Genomic DNA, 21,380 nt, shown 5'->3' on the forward strand with positions numbered 1-21,380 from the left:
TGTCTATTAAGTTGCTTATATAAAGATATACCTGGCAAACTTTCCTACTATAGGGTGCCAGAGAAACACAAATACTGCCTTACATTGAAGCAAGGGGACTATATACCTTCATGCCCTCTTTGGTTCTTCTAGAAAGCAGATTCAAGTTAGACCTTTACTCTGGGTTCTTGACACAAAAAAGCACCCAATAAATCCACTTATTTCCTTAAACTCCGCTCAGCAGCATCGCTCTCTCTGACCTTCCCTACCCTTCAGTGATTCTCCAGGGGAGGGGTTCCCCCCAATTACATCCGTCCTCCACCTGGAAATCGTTGAGGGTAACATTAAATGTACTGATGGGAATGAGTTGTGGGTGTGATCAGTATCTTTTTGACCATCTGTTTAATATGCATCTTGATATTGCAGGCTGTGTTTTTGTGTAAATACTGTTTCTGTTCGGCTATGGTAGCTAGAGAGAGTAGTGCTGTTTGTCTGGTTAAAGCAGCGCTTTTCTGTTTATTCTATTCTAATACTATTTATTCATCACTCTCTAAAACAAAAGTCTGATTCTGTACTTCTTGCTCCTTTGAAAGACTATCTTTCTCTCCCCCGGAGCAGCAATTAATTAATCCTCAACTTCTCTTGACTTTTCCCTATCTTCTTAACTCAAAACACTTTAAGGGAGGCATAGGGAAGGGCAGATGCTAAACTGAACCTGCACTCACACTTTAGTATTTCAAACCACCTCTCAATTTTGCTGGAAGCTCACAGTGTAAATGAGCCCATAATTGTGTTTTCTATCATCATCATGTTTAACCTTATGAAATATTTCAAGTGATGTTTAAAATCTGTGCATGACACAGGGTTTTAAGAGATACCTGCCTTGCCCAGCATGACAATTTCTTGGCAGTGGAGTGCTGGTCTGGGCTTGCCTAGTGGGCTGGCACCAGGGAGAGCGAATTCAGACTTTTTTTTTCACTTTTGAACTGTGTTCATAAACAGCCTGGTTTCACTTGGAGGGTCTCTGTCTGGCTCCAGAGTCCTCTGCAGGGCCCCGAACTTCCTTCTCTTGGGCCCATAGCAACCCCATCAGAAGACCTCTCCCTCCCTCCTTCCTCTTCTCCCTTGCATGTCCAAGTACCAAAATCCTGATCATGTTACCCTGCAACTATCTCTGGGTTTTGTCCCTTTCTCCTCATCCCCCTAAGTCTGGTCTTAGCTGAGGCCTTATTATTTCTTCTGGGCTACTGCAGTTGCTTCAGACCTCATCACTCTAAAGACCTGTCAAATCCATTTTCCAACAGTTGTTCCAGATCCGGGGACTCCCGGCGCCCAGCCCTGTAACAGGGCTGCCTGTGGATCTGGCCCTGCCTGTCCCCCCGCCCCTCTGTACTCATCTGGCCCCAAGCAGCTGCACGTCCCCAGCACAACTCAAGCACGCACCAAGCAGTTCCGCCTCTGGCAGATTCGCTCCACCAGTCAGGATGTTACCCTCTTCAAGCAGCCCTTCCTGGATGCTCCCCAACCCTCTACAAGACTGATCTGCATGTCCCTTTATGCTCCCTTAACTCCGCGTCCTGCCCTGCCCGTCCTGGCCTCCGCAGGTGTGTGTACACTTTGGGGAGGGGACTGTGTCATAATCATCTTTGTAATCCCCGCCCAGCCCAACAGCAGTGCCCCCTAAATCTGGAAAACCTCTCCCGGCAAAGTTGCCGTAAGCCCATCATCGGTGTGTCTTTAACCCCTGGGGGTAAAGACTGTCATCTGGACGGAGATCAAGGAGATCTAGGTGACCAAGGAGCCTCCAATGGCATGGACAGTCACTGCCTGCCTAGTCAAGCCTCATGGCTCTAGTGCCTATTGGCAGGGGATCTCAGCCAGCAAGACCACGCGCGCTGTTCCGGGTCGCGCGGTTTATCTAAGCACCGTCCAGCTCACCCCGCTGCACCGCAAAGCACGCCGGGCCAGGGCGCAGGCGCGCGGTCGTCATGACAACGCCGCCGCCGCGTCCTGCCTGATCAGAGGAGCATGTGGCACAAGGAGAAGACCATCCGGGCCGGGTCTTCGTTACCCTCTCAGGCCCCCATGACGAGCCGTACTCCTACTCCGGTTGGGGCCGAGGCGGTCGGCGGCGGTAAGAAATAGGTATTCTTCATTACCGGGAACGCGCAAGGGGCGGGGCAGCTTGAACTCGGGGGTTGCACCTGCCCATTGCTGAGCCGCCCGCGGCCGGAGGCTGCGTGGTGGAAGGGGACTTCGGGAACCCCAACTGTGGCGGGAACTTTGGGGCTCCTCCAAACGCGGACAGGAGAGGGGCCTCAGGCCCCCGCAGCGGGTCTGCCCTTCGCGCCATTGATTGTTCTAAAGGGAAGTGTGTCTGTTGCTTTTCTCTTAACGATCTCTGGGCTTGAGGTGGCGAGGGTGGGGTGGGGGTGGTGGTGACTGGGTGCACTTCTCGGGCCCCCTTTTTTGTGGAAGCGCCAGAGAGCAGGGCCCAGGTGGATGAGAGACTCTTGAGACCGTTCTGATGTTGCACCTGTATGCCACCTACCTTTTGAATATCTGTGCGCCCATGAATTATTTTTAGCAGATGAAGCACGCTTCCTCCTCCTCAAAGTTTACATTTTGGATGCTTGCTTTAAAGCCTGTGCTTGTTCTTTTGGAACTGTGCTAGAAGTCTTACATGAGACAGGCATTGAATATAAAAAGGAAATTTAAGCTTGAGAATTTAAGTAACTTGTTAAAACTAGGTCGCACCTAAATTTGATTGCCCTTGGCCCTTGAGTTTCCCCAGTGCTTGGCTGTTCAGAATAGGAGGGCCAGAACCACCTCCAAACGAGGTCTTTCTCTAGAAATTCTAAAATGTGCTGCTAAGTGAAAATTGTTTGTAATTCAATGCTTAGGTGAGGATGAAAAGTGAAATTTAGGTTAGATTCCTGACATTTTCCTGCGTGGCTGGTTATTCCTAGTTTTGGTTTTACAATTTGAGGACTGATTTATTATTTTTCTTGTACAGTATAGGAAATACATTAGTAGTGCCACAAAGTCCTGACATACACACTGCATAGGGGTGTGTGTCTTTCATTTTAAATGAAAGATAGTAGCAAAAATATATAACAGAGGTTTAAATACTTTAAATCCATGGCAAGTCAATTAAATAAATATGCTTGTAATTTTAGATTCCTTTATTCACACACACACACAAAAACAAACGAGTTTAAGTCTGACACATTTCTTCTGACCTGGACGTAGTACAGCTAGCTGTGGGCAGGCACCACCCTCAGATCCTCAGGGCAATCCTCTCCAAATTTTAATACTAAGGAAGGCAGTAGCCACAAGGGAGGAAAGAAGCCCAGTGGGAGCTCAGCACCACCATGCAAATCTGTTTGAGATCTCCTTGCTTTGTTTCCTGTCCAGGACATGAATAACATTTTCTAGATTGCATGCGAATGATGGTCACGTGTGTCTGGGAAATGGAGCATTTGTATCCTTCCCTCTGGGCTCAACAACTTGGAGAGTCTTCGTGTACCGGAGTGTTTTAAATGTCCTGAGAAGTGTAGGTTAGGGTCTGTTTAGCTTTCCCTAATGAGCACTTTTCAAACTTACTTGACCATAAGATCCAGTGTAATTAGAACATCTTGATTGATCATCTTATAGAAGATTGGTATTCTGCAGAACATAGTTTAGGAAATACTGTTCTAAAATGTTATTTAAATAAAGGAAAATTTCCTAAAATAGGTGAAGGATTTCTTAGGTACATCCATCCACAAGACAGAGATTATGCTGACATTAAACATTTTCGCTGGATGTCTAATAATGAGGGAAAGCTATTCACAATATGTTAATTGAAAACAAAAGGATATAGAACTATACTTAAATGTTCCAATTTTGTTTAAAAATACATGTAAAAGAGCCCTGGCTGGTGTATCTTAGTGGATTGAGCGTGGGCCTGTGACCCAAAGGGTTGCTGGTTCGATTCCCAGTCAGGGCACATGTTTGGGTTGCAGGCCAGGTCCCCAATTAGGGGGTACATGAGAGGCAACCACACATTGGTGTTTCTCTCTTTCACCTTCCCTTCCCCTCTCTCTAGATGCTTTTAAAGTAATATCCGAAACACTAAGACCATAATGGAAAGGTGTAGGGATAACAGAGGAAGGAGATCTCAACCACTGCTTTGTTTTTGCCTTCTTTATCAAGGAATGAGCTGGGTGGGGGAATCACCTTAGAAAGAGGAACTGGAAGGCAGTGTAGGTGAAGAGCTTCTTTCTATGAGTCCGACCTCCATGTAGCATTCAGAACCGATAGAGCTTTGTTCAAAGATGCCATCAACTTGCATGTTGTGAGTGTATCCAAGAAATCTGAGGGACTTGGTGATTTTTCAGATCTCTTTCAAATTTGATTTTCTGATAAAACTGTCTATTTGAAGCCATCATATGAAATCTGGAGTTACCTTAACCCAGTATGGCAGAGTGGAAAGCAGCTTTGGAGTCAGTTTCTCTTCTGTGCCCTTATTAACTGCATGACTTGGAACGAAATATTTCATTCCTCTGATAGCATTTTCCTCAGCTATCAGCCTTTGTACCTACGGAGGTTAGTTCTTCTTTTATGTCGCTGTCAAGTCAGTGTCTGCCCCCCTCAGGGGGCGTTTCTATGGCCCCGGTTTTCCAGACAGCATTTGTATTCTCTACCATCCCTTACATCTATTTCTTTCCTCTGTGTTCTTAATTCTTTCTCCTTTTCTTCTCCACCCAACTCTATACACACACATTCATATCTTTGAAAGAAGTGTAATTTTTTGGACGGGGGCTCCTGGGATAATTTATATATGATGAAGGGTAATAATAATGCATTTATTTTCAAAAGCTCCAGAACCTGTTGGCAGTCTCCAGAAACATTATAATAACCTGTGTATGGAAAAGTCCCAGAAAATTAACCCTTTTCTATTGCATATACTCCAAGGAGTGGATGAAGAAATCAAAAGGGGGTAAGGAAAGCAAATACTTGATTATATCAATAATATTCCCTGATACTCATCTGTGTGAAAACCCTGGAATACTGAGTGGACTCAAAGCCCTTTGCACATGCTTGGTAAAATGGGCAGACCTCCTGATTCAGAGGAGGAGGTAGTCCTATGGACACTGTCCATAGGTTTCAGAGGTAGTGTGTGTAGTCTGCTGGGAACAGCGCCAGACCAGCAGGCTCCAAATCTGGGTTCCAGATGTGCGCCCCTAACTCCTGTGAGCTTGGTTTGTTTATACAGATCATTGAAGTCCTTCAATGTTGTTACAGATCAAGTGGGGAAACTTTTGTGTGTGAGAGAGAAATTACTGGGTTGGCCAAAAAGTCTGTTTAGTTTTTTCTGTAAAATAAGAGACACATTTTTCATTTTTACCAATAACTATATTGATTTGGATATTTTGAGTATGTTGGCTATCTCCTGCTATTGGCTTCTAGTGGGTAGAGACCAGTGGTGTTGCTAAACCTTCCAATGCACAAAACAGCCCCACAGCAAAGAATTATATGGCCAAAATGTTCAGTAGTGCCAAGAAACTTCAAAAACCACTTTGACAGTCACAACACCTTCCCCATACACTGCACAAATCTTTTTTTGCGTTTCAGTTGTGTTTTTACCTTATTTTTTTTTTAAGATTTTATTTATTTGTCTTTAGAGAGGAAGGAAAGGAGAGAAATATCAATGTATGGTTGCTTCTTGTGAGTCCCCTGCTGGGAACTGGCCTGCAACCCAGGCATGTGGCCTGACTGGGAATCGAACCACGATCGTGTGGTTCTCAGGCCCGCGCTCAATCCACTGAGCTACACCAGCCAGGCCTGTTTTTACCTTTCTTGAAATTATAAAGCATAATAGCCAGAAATGTTGCATATTTTCTTCCATCTTCAATATTAAAATGCTGCACAAAAATTCACCAATTTTGATGTTTTTTTAATGCATGCTGATATGACAGCTGTCATAATACAGCCTAACAAAGTTGTTTTGAATGAAGTTAAAAGACAGCTAAGCACTGCTAGAGCCATCGTATGGGGGAAAAAAACTAAATGGACTTTTTGGCCAACCCAGTAGGTTATATAGTATATATTAAAGTGCTGTGGAAAATTTATATCGTGGTACATGTGTGGTTCTGATAAATACTATCCATTATGTTACTATTTACATGTGAAGAAAAAAGACTTTTATTTCTTTACTGAGTTTCTGATTTGTATTTTAACAGATTGACAGGAATCACATTAAACATTGCTGGTAACAATCACTCAGTTCCAGTGGAAAGAGTCACAGGTGAACATTTTTGGATTCTTTCCAAAATTTTAGAGAAGAATCCTTATATTAATGGTATGTCTCTTTAAAGATCATTACTCATGCATTTATTTTCCTGACTTTAAGTATTCATTATTAAGCATATCAGCTTCTGTTCATCTGTGTTCTTCAGGTTTGGATGTTAGATATAACCTCATAAGTGATGTTGGTGCATACTATGCTGCAAGACTGCTTCAGGTATTATTTTACTACTGAACGTTTTGGGTCTTTTTCTTTGTTCCAGAGGCCAATTAAGAACCAGTCCTTTCTTCGGAACGTGCAGGGTTCGAGCATGCTAAGCCTGCTAAATTAGCCCTTTATTACAGAGTCACTTTGGAGACACTCAAACTGAAATGCTGCATATGGTTGCATTTTATCTAAGAAAGACAGTGTGGTCTCCTAGTTAGAGAAGGTGCACTTGAAAAAAAAGGCCTTGTTTCAGCCTCACATCAGCACATATGTGTGTGCTTCTATTCTTAGTTAAAATATATCATCTTTTGATTCTTCTCTTACATTGGCTTTTTAATTTTATAACTGCTTATCCCAACCTCATTTTCTAAAAGTGCTTTTAATGAATTTAAAATGGCACACAATGTACAGGCAGGGTGAAAATTAAAAGATGAAGAGATGTTATTCTCAGCAATCACTTTCAAATGAAAGTGCTAAAAAATCATCAAAATCTGAGTTCTGTTTACTGTGAAACTGCTAAGTGTAATAGCACACACAAAACACTAGTTTTGCAAAATGTCTATTCCTGACTATGGTATATTTACAATGCTTGGAATATATTGGAAAACACATTGTGCATTTGGCCTCAGCAGTGCTGGTGACTGGAGCTCCTGAGTCGTCCACAGACTTGCTGTGCACTACGGTTAAACACGGAGCACATCCACAGTTTGAACCATTGGTCTGAGCTGAGTATAGTCTTTTGCTTTTACTTATGTTGCAATTATATTTGTGTTTAAATGAGAATATTGATCCCCCCACGTGATTTCTAATAACACATGTGTAATGGCATCTTTTCTCTCCTTATTATAGAAACAACACAGTCTCATTTACTTAAACCTCATGTTTAACGATATTGGGCCCAAAGGTGGAGAACTGATTGCTAAAGCCCTGCATGTAGGTACTTAGGTGCCTCGGAATAACACTGTGTGTGGGATTTCTGACTTCTCACGTCTTGGAACCAACGGAATCAAATGTTAATGTGATTTATCTTATTTTAATATTGTGGGAATATATGTTTTTATTACACTTCGATTTATTAAAATGTGAACATTATATGAGCACTTTTGAACTCATTTAAAAATAAATAGCTTAAAATATAAGTCACATACATAAAATTTGCCCTTTTAAAGTGTTCAGTTCAGTTCTTCTTCTGGTTCAGTCACAGAGGGGTGCTGCGGTCACCACTGTCGCCACTTTCAGAACACGGTCGTCCCAAGAAGCCCTCTCTGCCCAGTGGCCGTGCTTCTCCGTCCCTCTCTCCCTACCCACCAGCTCCCGGCCTGCTTTCCCGCTGCAGATTGCCTGTTCTGGACAGTTTATATAAATGGAATCACACAATAGGTGACATTTTGTGATTGGCATAGTGTTTTCAAGGTTTATTATTTTTATTGCCAAGTGATATTCCATTGTATGGCTATATCACATTTTGTTCATCTGCCTGCTGATGGACATCTGGGTTTCCATTTTCGTCTGTAATGAATAATGTTTCTGTGGATGTTTGCACACGTTTTGTGTGCACTCATTTTTACTTTTTGTGGGTATTTACTTAGGATTGGGATTGCTGGATCATTTAATATATTGAGGAACTGTCAGACTCTTTTCCAAAGTGGCTGTTCCTTTTTACAGTTTCACCGCCAGTATGTGAATGTTCCAATTTCTCCCCATCCTCACCAGCATTTGTTACTTCCTTCCCGATTTCAGCCATACCCGGCAGTATGAGGAGGTTCTGTGGTTGTTCTGAGTTACATTTCTGTAATAAATAGTGGCATTGAGCCTCTTCACGTTGTAATATGTGTGCTTTTTAGCCATTTGTTGGTCTTCTTTGGAGAAATGTTTATTTAAATTCTTTGCCCATTTAAAAATTGGATTGTTTGTCCTTTTGAGTTGCACAGGTTCTTTATATATTCTGGATACAAAATCAAATAAATATCAAATATTTACCAAATAAATATTTTGCAAGTATTTTTTCATTCTGTAGTTTGCCTTTTTACTTCCTTAATGGTGTCCTTGAAGGACAGTCTTTTTAAATTTTGATTAAGTTCATCCATTTTTCCTCATGTTGTTTGTACTTTTGGTGTTATATCTAAGAAGGCTTTGCCTAACTCAGAAACAAAGATTTATACTTATTTTCTTCTAACAATATTATGTTCCAGCTTTTCCTTTTGGTTCTTTGATCCATTTTGAGTTGAGTTTCGCTGTGTGATCGGAGCTGGAGGCTGACTTCATTCGACTGCCTGTGGACAAACCCAGTCGTTCCGACGCAGTTTGTTAGACTGTCCTTCCGCTCCTGAATTTTCCTGCCACCCTTGTTGGAAACCAGTTGATTATAAGTGTGAGGGTTTATTTCTGTACTCTATATTCTGTTCTTTTAATCCATCTACCTGTCCTTGGGCCACACCCACATTATCCTGACTACTGTGGTATTGTAAGCTTTGAAGTCCTCAAGTGTGGACTTCAAAAGTGTGACTTCTTTGTTCCTTTTACAAGACCATGTTGGCTCTTCTGGGTCCCTTGCATTTCCAGATTAATTTCAGTATCAGTTTTTGAATTTCTTCAAGAGAAGCAGCTGGGATTTTGAGTAAAATTGCTTTAAAACTTCATGTGAATTTGGAGAGTATTGCCATCTTAACGATATTTTCTTCTGATCTGTGACTTGGGGATGTTTCCATTTATTTAGGTCTTGTTTAGTTTCTTTCAGTGGTGCTTTGTAGCTTCCAATGTGAAAGTCTTGGCCTTCTTTTGTTAAATTTGTTCTTTTTGATGCTATTGTAAATGGAGTTTTCTTAATTTCACTTTTGGATTGTTCACTGCTAGTGGGTAGAAATACAGCTGCGTTTTACATACTGATGTGGTGTCCTGCAGCCCAGCTAAGCTTGTTCATCTTGTCAGACTTTCGTGTGTGGGGGGTTCCTTAGGGTTTTCTACTTACAAGGTGATACCATACGCAAACAGAGATAATATTACTTCTTTTCCAGTTTGGATGCCTTGTTGTTGCTGTTATTTCTTTTTCTTGCCTGATGGCCCTGTCTAGAATCTTCAATACGATGTTAAGAGTTGCTGAGTGGACATCCTTGCCTTCTCTCTGCTCTTAGGGGAATTTGAATTAGTTTTAAAGATAATTGTTTGCATTTATGTGTCCTGATATTTATATTTATTCATTGGGACAATGAAATATCTGTAATTTTCTTTGTGAAAGATCTATCCAAATAGTGAAATAAGAGAAGGCATTAAACTTTGCAAATGCCTGAGAACTGGATCTTTAAAAGTAACACAGCGAAGGGATGCGTAATGGGCACAGGGTCTCTTTTGGGAGTGACAACAGTGCTTGAAACTGGCAAGAGATGGAGGCTGCACAATGCTGAAAGCCAGGGAGTGGCTAGGAGCCAGTGAGTTGGTCACTTCTGCGTGGTTAATTTTGTGCTATGAGAATTTCACCCCAATAACAAAGTGGTCTAATTTTCTTAGAAGATAAGTTTATAGATTTTCCAATGAAAGGAGAGTATATTAAAAGTCTCCTTCACTTAATGGGTCATTGTTTGGCATCGACTTCCTTGGCATTTTCTCTGCTAAACTCAATTTTTATCTATTATGGAAAATTGAATGTTACCTTTGAGAAACACATCCTATTCTATCAAAAACTGATGAGTCAAAAAGGAAGAAGGACTCAGACATGTGTGGCCAGTGCAGCGGGAAGGGGCATAAGGGGACTACATGGTAATGGAAAAATACAACAAAAAACCTAACCAAGGCTTGTTTGTTTTCTTTTTCAGACAAATACAACTCTGAAATACCTAAGAATGACTGGAAACAAGGTCGAAAATGAAGGTGGGATGTTTTTTGCTGCCATGCTACAAATTAATTCGTCCTTAGAGAAGTTAGATCTGGGCGACTGCGATCTGGTGAGTACATTGGTTATGAGGAGGTCACCCAGGCAATGGATCGTTTTTCCTGGGAACTGGCATAGAGACCAGCTACATGACACCATTATAAATAATTAGCCGGGGTGGGGGGCAGGGTAAGGGTGGAAAGAAGAGGGAGGGACTAGTCAAAGAACATGTATGAATGGCCCATGGGCTTGGACAACAGTGTGGGAACTGACTGGGGGAGCGGGGTGGGGGTGGGATGGGCAGAGGAGGGCAAAGGGGGAAAATTGGGACAACTGTAATAGAATAACAATTAAAAGTGATTAGAAAAAGAAAAATTAGTGTGGTTTTGAAGGTAAAATTGGTTTAGCATTCAGTTTCTTAAGTATGTATGGAAAAAGTAAACTTTCCTCAAAAATTACTGGAAATTATGATTATTCTATCTATAAAACTAAATGTAATGATATTACACTGATATTTTGGAAAAGGAAAAAATGGTTTGCCTTGCCCCTAATGTCTAGTAGAGAATATCAGACAGAAAGTTTCTTCTTCTTGACATGATAGTGCTTACTTAATAAAATGATTGTAGTAAATAACATTATAGGAAAATCCCCAGTATCATAAAGATCTTACTACACTTCCATCCATAACCCTTCTTAACCTGTATGGGATTTTACAAGAAAAAGACTGTGTTCAGTTTAATTAAACAAATACTACTTTATTAGTGTAATTTACATTGTTTACTTCTGAAAAAATTTGGGGGTGAGTGGTTACATTGTAGCATAAACACCTAAAATGCCAAAGCTGCTCTGGGCCTCCACCTGCCCTGACAATGAGAAGCCTGTGTTTTTTGCATGTCTTGAAATTCCAGGCTTTGTTTTCTCAATGTGCTTTTAAACCGGACCTTGAGGCCGAATGTTGGGAACCTGTTATGCAAGGACATGGAAACAGTGAGATGGTCCAGGAGGCTCTTTGGGGTAATAGGTTCTGGGCCACAAAAAGTAGTGGGTGCAGCCCTGGCTGGTGTAGCTCAGTGGGTTGAGTGAGGGCCTGTGAGCCACACGATCGCAGTTCGATTCCCAGTCAGGGCACATGCCGGTTCCCGGCAGGGGACTAACGAGAGGCAACCATACACTGATAATTCTCTCCTTCTCTCCTTCCCTTCCTCTCTAAAGATAAATAAATTAAATTTAAAAAAAAAGTAGTGGATGCAGCCAGCATGTCTCTGGGAAAGCATGTTAACTCAGTGTGTTCCTTCTACACACACCAGCCGCAACCCTAGATTCCTATAAGGATATATGAGTGCATTGGATATGCTCTCTGCCCTTATAAAGCTTCTGTTTAGTTAGGAAAATATCAATAAACAAAAAATGCTATCAAGATAGTGAAGTAAGTACTCTTGATGATGGGGAGGAGGTAATTTGCATAATAGGTTCGTGGCCTAAGACCTGAGGAAGCAACATTTAGGAGTCAGGAAGGATGAGAAAAACCTGCATCGGAGAGGGTCCGTCTAGAACATTCCACGCAAGGAGTCCGATACACAGACTCAGACAGTGCTTCTCCAAGTGTGGTGTAGGTAGTGTTACTGATACAGACTGGGGTGATTTTAATACACAGGTACATATTTTGCGGGTGTTTCTACTTACTTCAAGGGATTATGGTTTTCCATTTATAGCAGTGGTACAGTGTTTTAAAATAAAGTGAAAAAGTGAGTTGACTTCATGAAAAAGTATTAGATAAATAGTAAAATGATGTTTAGATATGGCAAAAATCACTTGGGAGGTACATGAGTGATGAGATACCAAGTCTGGCAGGTTCTGAGAACCGCAAAGCCAGTGGCTGGACAGCGGGAGTTAGAACAGCACCTCACAGTGAGGGTGGAGAGGTTCGCAGCAGCCCGTGAAGGTTGTGTGGGCTATGGGTGTGGGTCTTCCCATGAAGAAGAGGGGGTTTATTATAAACACAAATCATGTGAAGCCCTTAAGTTGATGTGATCTAACTGGTGCTTTCCAAAGATCATTCTGGTTTCTCTGTGGGGAATTAGAGGCAGGCAAGAGGAGAAACCCGCTGCCCATGTAGGAAGTTACCACAGGAGTCCTCGTGGGTGATGAGGACTGGGGGTAGGGGGTAGTCACCGAGGTGAAGTAATCTGAGCCTTTTTTAGAGGCAGAATCTGGAAGGCTTACTGATTCACTGCATGGGGGGTGGGTAGCAGGACTGTGGAGTGAGAGGAGGCCCAGGTTTTATGGCATGACTGCCAGGTGTGTGTGGTGGTTCCGTCACTGAGATGGGGAGGACCAGGCCCACCCAGTACGATAGAGAGGGAGGCCTGTGGAGTGGTGAAAATGCTGTTAGGAACCCTACCCTGCCACACACACACTTAAAAGTATGAGTGTGAATACAAAAGAATGCTCGCACAAGGATGTCTGTCCTCAGTAGGACAGAGCCCCAACTGGGACCCACATGTGTGTCTGTGTGTCTGAGGTCTGCGCCATATAGCGCCCTGAGCGCTTGGGCGCAGACGGAGGCAGATGCCCTAGGAAATGGGTACTGAGGCTCCCCGTGGGTGTTGTCCACAGGTGTCAGGGCAGGGCGCAGAGAGCGTAACAGTCCATTTCTGAGTTTGGTCAACCTAGAATTCGAGGAGCAGGAAAGGCTTAAACTTTTTAAAAGCACAACTTGATTTATCAGATTCAATTACTAACCTTGAAATATTTATTTATAGGGAAATTATATACCTTGCCAGTTTCCTTAATGAATTCACCTGTTTTTAGGGAATGCAAAGTGTGATAGCATTTTCTACAGCTCTGACGCAAAACCAAACAATTAAAGGAATAAACCTAAACCGACCTATACTGTATGGTGAACAGGTATGTATTCCGAATGGTAGTAGTTATTACCACATGTGAAGGAAACAAAGGTACTACTTAATAAATGTTATGACAAGGTTCACAAACGCATCGCATTTTTAGAATTGTAAACTGTTTACAGAAAAGAAACTTTAAAGGAAAATTATTAATTCTGGATAAGAGTTTAAAACTAAATATGTTTTAAGCTTGCTTATTTAAGCTATCACATGCCATTTTTTTCCTCTCATAAACTCAAATTCTTAATGAGTAAACCTGTGAGAGTCAGAGTAGTTACAATGAAAGAATAAAAGATTAAAAATGTTAAAGGCTATGTCATAAGCCAAGCGTGAACTGTTTCGTTTTGTCATGTTGAAATCATGAGTAATAATGGCAAAATGTGTGTGAATGGCAGTCCAGGAAGCCTGGACTTGACCCTGTAGGTGAGCTGCGTCTTGGAGACAGAAGGATGAGTAAAAATGTGGTTCCGACTTTCAGAGCTTCTCCTTGCTCCTTTGGAGGTGGCTTCCCTCTCTTATCGGTTGTAAAAGCTAGAGAATGAGAATTCATTGTATTACTGATCTAAACCAAAACATTATCTACCAAAATAATGTTCAAAGTACTTTATATAGCCATTAAATTAATCTATTTTATAGTTCTCCATTAGTTTGAGTCATTGAGAATTAACCACGTTTTAAAAGTATTTTTCGTATTTGTGTTTTTGTATTCTTTGCCTACCTGGATCTCTCCTTTGAATTACTTCTGCACTCTTCTGTATCAAAATTTTGGGAATTTTACATGTTAATTGCTTCATGTACATGAATCTAATCTGTTTAACAAGACATTCAGAGTCCTCAAATACAAGCACCCTTCTTTAAAGGCCAGCAAAATACCTGGCTCAAAGTAAGGATTCAGTGAATTGCTTCATTTGTGATTTATTTAGTTAATATTTGAACGCAACCTACATCAGACACAGTACTTGTCAGGGATAAGAAGTCAAACAAAGCACTTAGCTGTCTGCAGAGAGCTTTCCGTGTCCATGGAGTGGGATCGAGTTTGGAGGGTGACAGGCTCAGGGTGCCTTGGGAGCAGGAGGAAGGGGCCAAGAGACGGCTGGGTAGGTTCTCAGATTGAGGGCCTGACAAATAAGAAGGCTAAACATTTTCTGGATTAAAGTCCCAAGGAAATAAATGTTAAATTGTGTGAAATCACATTAGAAGCACAATTTCTCTTTCAAATATGTTGGGATCATTGATTACTCCCAAATCCGCCTGAGAAGAGTTATTACAAGCCCAGGGCTCTTTCTCAGGCCCAGGCCCTTGCTCTCAGGCTAGAGCTTCAGCTGAATAAACTCTAGCCTGCCCTCTCTTCCTCTGCTGGACACCCCCACCCTGTCACTGAGTGTTCTCTTACACACTTGTGGAGCAGAATCCTCTTATGCCTCCTCATACTCTGCAGTTCTGAAATGTAAGCCTGCAGAATTATTGTTTTAAAGTTTTACTTTTCATTATTTGGGGAGCTTGGAAAAGTATCGATGCCAGACAAATTAAATCACAAACAAAGACAAATTATTACCCCAGACAAATTAAATCACAAACTCAGTGAATGGGGCTAAAAAAAACACCCTTTACTATTTCTGACACTAGTTTTCTTACCCAAATTATTACCCCAGACAAATTAAATCACAAACTCAGTGAATGGGGCTAAAAAAAAACACCCTTTACTATTTCTGACACTAGTTTTCTCTTTCAAACTTCTCAACCTAAAAATGCGTTTAAGGTGTGTAAAACAAAATTTTTTTAAAGTTTTTTATTTTGATGGTTCAAGTAGTTTTCTGCCCTTTACCCCCATCCCAGCCCACCCCACCCAGCCCTCCCCTCCTCCCTCCTGTCCCCACCCCTCCTCCCTTGTTATTGTCCATGTGTCCTTTATACTAGTTCCTGCACTTCCCCCCTTCCCTGAGATTCCCTCCCCTCCCCCCGCCCCCATGGTCACTGTCAGCCTGTTCTCAAAACACAAACATTTTTGAGTATGTCCTCCATTCCAGGCACCATTCAGAGCAGTACTGGATTTCCTGAGTGATTGGTTTGCATTTGTAAACATCACAGACTACAGCTTCCTCCTGGGTATATGTTATCATTGTCAAAGCAATAATTTAAACAAACCAGATGCAGGATTATAGAGTACTGAACAGTGATAAATGCTTTATAGTTTTCTATAGAACTCATTTCGTGTAGGTACTTAATTCTGTGTCGGAAGTATAATTTCACAGAAAAGGAAACATGGAATAATTTGCTCATATAGCTAGCAAAAGGGAAATCTAGCATTTGGACAGTTTTATTATAAAGCATATGTACAATCTGCTATTGCTGTGTAGTTCCATTTAACTTTTAAAGTTTGTCATAGCCGTGGCTGGTGTGGCTTAGTGGATTGAGTGTTGGCCTGTGAACCAAAGGGTCACTGGTTCGATTCCCAGTTGGGGCACATGCCTGGGTTGCTGGCCAGAGCAACCACACATTGATGTTTCTCTAGCTGTCTTACCCTCTAAAAATAAATTTTAAAAAAACTATTTTAAAGTTTGTCTTCAAAGTACTTTCTGGAGGCCTGTCCAGAAAGTATCCAGCCATGCAAATAGAGACATTTATTGAAGAAGATACAAGAAACATGTGCAAAGGACAATGATGCCTCAGTCCCTTTCAAAGTAGGAACCTTGAGACCTCACACAGTTTTCCCCAATTGCTGTTAGCTGCCCCATCATATTTTCCTGAATCTTGTCAATGGTCTGAAAGCTCTTCCCTTTCAAAAGTGATTTTAGTTCTGGAAAAAGCCAGAAGTCACAGAACGTCAAAGTCACGTGGGTGATTTGATGTTTCATAAAAAAGCTCTGTAGGAGACGTGATGCATGAGTGGATGTGTTGTCGTGATGAAGCTGTTCATCACCAGTTGCCCTTAGCTGTGGCTTTCTGAATCATTCAAAAAATTTCCATGGAGGAGTGTTCAAGCTTAACACAAAATTTGTTGCTCTTCTTGCTCAGTCCTTTGAATGTGACAGCCACACAGTGTACACGCTCAATGTTGTCTACCGCCCCCACTGACTAGTACAGTGAAGTCATCATTGTTCACATATACACATTCCAGTCCCCTCTCCCTGGCTGCCAGGTTACATTGATGTCGGCACAAACTGTTCTCGTTATATTAACAATGGCTAGACTTTTTCTGGATGGAACTCATGTATAGTTATCAATCTTTGTGATCAGCATTTCCAATTACCCTAAAACTTACTGCAAATGCAACAGTCAAGCCAGAGGACCATGAAATACTTTGGCCCATTCATTTAAAAGCACATTTTTTATTTTGTTAAAAATTTGACGTGCTTGGTATTCAAATCCTCATTTGAGGTTATATACCTTTTGCCTGGGAGCAACTAGATTTGAAGATTAAAAAAAAGTTTTCCAGTGATCAGAAAACAAGAGTAAAACATATTTAGACATTGGGATGATTATAAAAGGGAGGAATCAGATATATCAGTTGGTTAAAATGAATACTTTAAAATAGATTCGAGACTGGGAAATGCCTTTGTATCTTGCCTATTGTGAAGCATGGAGGTCAAGAGCAGAGTTTAGAAACATGTGGAAGGTCAAGAACGGTTTAGAGACCCTTTACAGAGGACAGCGGTAAGGGAGCTTATATGCTCAATACATCATGGGGCCAGTTGTTTCTTTTCTTTCTGAAATGATTATTTTTGGTACCAGTTATGATTTTTTAACTCGCCCCTTACATTACTTAGTCACTGCATTTTACAAGTGCCTGCTGCCAGTTTCTAAGACCGTGAACATACCATTATGTGGCAAAAATGGTAAAGGTTATCATGGCAACATGGTTTTTTAAAAAAAGCTGGGCCAAACAAAATGCAAATTGTAGACTGTCTTAACTGATGTAATCTTTTTAAAAAGCTTTTTTTAAAAATATTTTATTTATTTATCTTTAGAGGGGGAGGGAAGGAGAGAGGAAGAGAAACATTAATGTATGGTTGCTTCTTGTGCATGCCCTGCTGGGAACTGGCCCCTGCCGGAACTGGCTGGCAACCCAGGCATGTGCCCTGACTGGGAATTGAACCTTGATCGCCTGGTTCGCAGGCCCGCGCTCAGTCCACTGAGCTACATCAGCCAGGTTTAAAAAGCTTTTAAAAATAATTTAGCATAGCCCTGGCTGGTGTAGCTCAGTGGATTGAGCACAGGCCTGCAAACCAGAGGATCGCGGTTCGATTCCCAGTCAGGGCACATACCTGGGTTGCAGGCCAGTTCCCTGCAGGGGACTCACAAAAGGCAACCATACATTGATGTTTCTCTCCCTCTCCCCTTCCCCTCTAAAGGTAAATAAATAAATAAAATCTTTAAAAAAATAATTTAGCGTATGTTCAGAGCAAACACGTACTATTTCAAAATTCTACTTTAGAAAAATGATTATATCTGCTTTTAGGAAGAGTCCACAGTTCACCTAGGCCACATGTTAAAAGAAAATCACTGCCTTGTGGAACTGTACATGAGTAAGCATGACGTAAGAAATTCTGGCCTCAAGCAGCTGAGTGACTCGCTGTATCTGAACAAAAGCCTGCGCTACCTTGATATCAGCTGGTAGGTGATGATGTAAGACAATAAGCGATTCAGAAATTAAGACGTGGGAATAATCTATGTAAATATTCATGGTATGTAGGATATTTTATTCCAAAGATTAGAAAAGCACAACCATTGTTATCAACCTTTTATCCTAAGCTTTAGAATTTAGTTTATACTGTATGGTAAACTTTCATTAGTTTATTTTTGGAAATTGAGTGATTAAAAATAAATGTTTACTAAACTAGTACTGTTTATCACTATGTTTTTTAAAAGATTTTCTTTTTAGAGCAAGAGGAAGGGAAGGAGAAAGAGAGGGAGAGAAACATCCATGTGTGAGAGAAACACTGATTGGCTGCCTCTCATACATGCCCTAACCAGGGACTGAACCCACAGCCCAGGCTTGTGCGCTCACCTGGAACTGAACTGGTGACCTTTCAGTTTGCAGGACGACACCCAACCAACTGAGCCACACTGGTCAGGGCACTATATAGCAGTTTTTAAGCATGTTATCTCTATGAATAAAATACTTCATATTTTCAAATATAACTACATATCTTTTCCTTTCACAGCAATAAAATAACTCACGATGGAATCATTTCTTTGGCTGATGTCCTGAAAAGCAATACTACGCTGGAAGTAATAGATCTTTCTTTTAACAGAATAGAAAATGTAGGAGCAAAGAAACTCAGTGAAACTCTTGCTTCACACAACAGAAGTCTTAAAGCGTTAGTATGGTTTTATATTTAATCAAAATAACAGAAAAATCTAAATGTAACTTCAAAGCACTTAAGATTCATGATGAAATATGTAAACTCATTTTCTAAAGTGACATAATATTAAGCTTACAGTAAACATTTCAATTTCTTCCATTTTTGAAAAGTACTTGTAAAATAAGATTGATTCTAGTTATGATTGCTTAAAATTAGAAAATTCTTACTGCTTATATTCATTCTGAATTCTAACAAAAAGCATAATTATTCATATTGGTCAACTAAAAATAAAGGAATAAAAAATTACTTTGGTGACTTTATCTTGAAAAATAATCTGTAATCCATCCCCAAAGGTTTACTGAATAATAGTAAAACAATTTCCAAAATGTAGGTAGCCCTAGTAGGTACATGAAGCATACGATTAGAAAACTATGTCTCCTGGATATTAGGAATTACATGGTCAATATTTTGACTATTACACTAAACATATTTAAGGATAATGCTACTTTACACAATAACCTGTTTGTAATAAGTGTTGTTGCTAACTTACATGTTCTTTTCATGGAAATACTGGTTTCTAGGGTTGTTGCTCTCTGTTTCCCCCAGGTTGTCAGTAGTCAGCAACAGCATAGAGGGAGAAGGACTTGTTGCGCTTTCACAGTCGATGAAAACAAACACCACACTCTCTAATATCTACATTTGGGGAAACAAATTTGATGAGGCTACATGTGTGGTAAGTTTGTTTCTTGACTGAAGGTTTATTTCTTGGGGTCTTCTCTGTAACATCAGACATTATAATTATTTACACCATTACAAGTGCATTAGGAATGATTACAAAGTAGAGTAAGACACTTGTTTTGATACATTTTAACATTAAGTCCTAAAAATTGGCTACTGGAAATTTTGGGGTTGAAATTGCAAAAGATATCAAACTACATATAAATGTAAGGTCATATACTAAAACCTGGGTTTAGAACTAGTAGTGAAAAGCTAAAGCAGAAAGCGACTAGACCTTTAAATCTTTTACTGTAGTAATTTTTGCCTTTCTCTATAATTACAACTTATTGACAAACCAGTTGAATGTATTTGGATGACACCCTTACACAGATACCAATGATCCATGAGATTATACAAGGTAATTTCTACAATGAAGAAATACTTACGCAGTCAGCCAGGTCAGCATCTAATACTATGGGGATTACTCTTTTAGCCTAAATCTGTAGATTGGCTTCAGTGGCTCCACATAGTTGTATGACAAAATCTGCACTTGTTCACTTTTCTGAGAAGTGGTTTCCTCACTGGCATCAGATCTTCAAGATCTCATGTACTCAAATCCAGGTACTGAACCACCTCTATGTGAGATTTGAAAATCTTGACCGTGGGATCTTTTGGTCCACACAGTTGGTAGTACAGAAAATTGTTAACTCTGATAATCATTTTTAAAAAGTGCCTAAAATATTAGAAATTTTACAAAATGATAATTTCATTGTGTGAAATTAAATGAATAAAGCCTAACCACAGTACCTGGAAAATATTAAGACTTGGCAGTGTTACTCAGAATATTTATTGATACACTGAAAATTAGCACGACTAATTTGCTTAAGCATTATACAGTGAACAAACTATTTTCTTAATGATATAGTTTCTCCTTTCTTAAAAATCTTAGGCATATTCTGACTTAATTCAAACGGGCCGTCTAAAACCAGACAATACAGATGTGGAGCCCTACGTGGTGGACGGACGTGCGTATCTTGCAGAAGTCTCCAACGGCCTTAAAAAGCACTATTACTGGACACCAACTTATGGAGAAGCTTGCCGCCTCTCGTCTAATGCAGGTTTTAGTATTGTACCAGTGGGTAAACAGCTGTGAGAGAAGGCGCTTCAAGTTCATACATTTGTCTTATTACAGTCACAGATTAGCATTTTATTGCCTATTAACTTTCATAACTTAGAACAAGTTACTTTTGTCAAATACATAAAAGATATATTAAACTTTGTATGACTATGCACTATGAAAAACCTGACTAGTGTAATTTTTATTTTGTTTTAAGATTTTATTTATTTATCTTTAGAGGGGAAGGGAAGGAGAGAAATATTAATTTATGGTTGCCTTTCCTGTGTCCCCTGCTGGGAACTGGCCTGCAATCCAGGCATGTGCCCTGACTGGGAATCGAACCATAGTCGTTTGGTTCCCAGGCCCAGGCCCGCACTCAATCCACTGAGCTACACCAGCCAGGGCTGTAATTTTTAAAAGAAATTTGACAAAAATAGAGACTAAAATTTTAACCCTGGAGAATCAAGGAACTAAACTATTTTTATAAAGAAAAAGTGTAGAATAGCAGTGAAGCCAAGTCATTAGAGGTGTGCCAACTGCAAGTTGTCATGAAGTGGTAAAACGGTTTCAGGTGGCAGATTCTTAGGGGATGGAATTGCAAGGGGTTAGGGGTTGAAGTATTTTATATGTCTTATTTAGGTAATACAGATGGGTGTTGGTAGAACCTCACAAATAAAGGCAAGTATATATAAATATAAACATTTACAAATACATGTATCTTTACAAACAAGTCAGTGCTGCTAATGAACTTTTTAAGATAGTTTTCTTTCGGAGGGTGCCAGTAACATTTTAAATGATTTAATGATTTAATTGCCTGAGTCCAATCTTGTTTTCAAATTAAGATGCCCACGAAAAGGCAACTGACAGTAGGATCCTTTGATTAGAGACTGCACTCACAAACTTATTGATTCATACACAGGCACAGACTGCTTAATCTGAATGATTTATTACTGCTCAAGCCAGACAAAATATTAAAAAAAGTATACAAACAGCT

At 40.4% G+C, this 21,380-nt stretch overlaps 1 protein-coding gene across 5 annotated transcripts; it reads left to right on the plus strand.

The window, feature by feature from the left end:
* Positions 1-1,970: 1,970 nt before the first annotated feature.
* Positions 1,971-20,591, plus strand: LRRC34 (leucine rich repeat containing 34). Of its 5 annotated transcripts, XM_037046574.1 has the most exons (12): positions 2,047-2,124; positions 4,448-4,569; positions 4,843-4,963; positions 6,207-6,325; positions 6,423-6,487; positions 7,328-7,411; positions 10,288-10,416; positions 13,155-13,250; positions 17,706-17,860; positions 18,412-18,567; positions 19,159-19,285; positions 20,219-20,591. In XM_037046574.1, the coding sequence occupies exons 3-12, from the start codon at positions 4,890-4,892 to the stop codon at positions 20,420-20,422; spliced, it is 1,209 nt and encodes a 402-aa protein (XP_036902469.1). In that variant the 5' UTR covers positions 2,047-2,124; positions 4,448-4,569; positions 4,843-4,889; the 3' UTR covers positions 20,423-20,591. The 5 variants fall into 5 exon arrangements, with proteins under 5 accessions (XP_036902464.1, XP_036902467.1, XP_036902470.1 ...); XM_037046569.1 differs by lacking the exon at positions 4,448-4,569 and having other exon boundaries at positions 1,971-2,113; XM_037046572.1 differs by lacking the exon at positions 4,448-4,569 and having other exon boundaries at positions 1,971-2,113; positions 6,207-6,271.
* The last annotated feature ends 789 nt before the right edge of the window (positions 20,592-21,380 follow it).

Source organism: Sturnira hondurensis, unplaced genomic scaffold (assembly GCF_014824575.4).
Source record: "Sturnira hondurensis isolate 20B ecotype Veracruz unplaced genomic scaffold, ASM1482457v3 Scaffold0005279, whole genome shotgun sequence".
Taxonomy (NCBI): domain Eukaryota; kingdom Metazoa; phylum Chordata; class Mammalia; order Chiroptera; family Phyllostomidae; genus Sturnira; species Sturnira hondurensis.

What these genes read in the sequence shown, in the direction of transcription:
- LRRC34 (XM_037046569.1), top strand. Translation starts at nt 2,008, where the DNA reads ATGTGGCACAAGGAGAAGACCATCCGGGCCGGGTCTTCGTTACCCTCT. An exon ending in GGCCGAGGCGGTCGGCGGCG is followed by an intron (nt 2,114 to 4,842) that starts GTAAGAAATAGG and finishes TATTTTCAAAAG; the next exon opens with CTCCAGAACCTGTTGGCAGT. An exon ending in GAAGAATCCTTATATTAATG is followed by an intron (nt 6,326 to 6,422) that starts GTATGTCTCTTT and finishes TGTGTTCTTCAG; the next exon opens with GTTTGGATGTTAGATATAAC.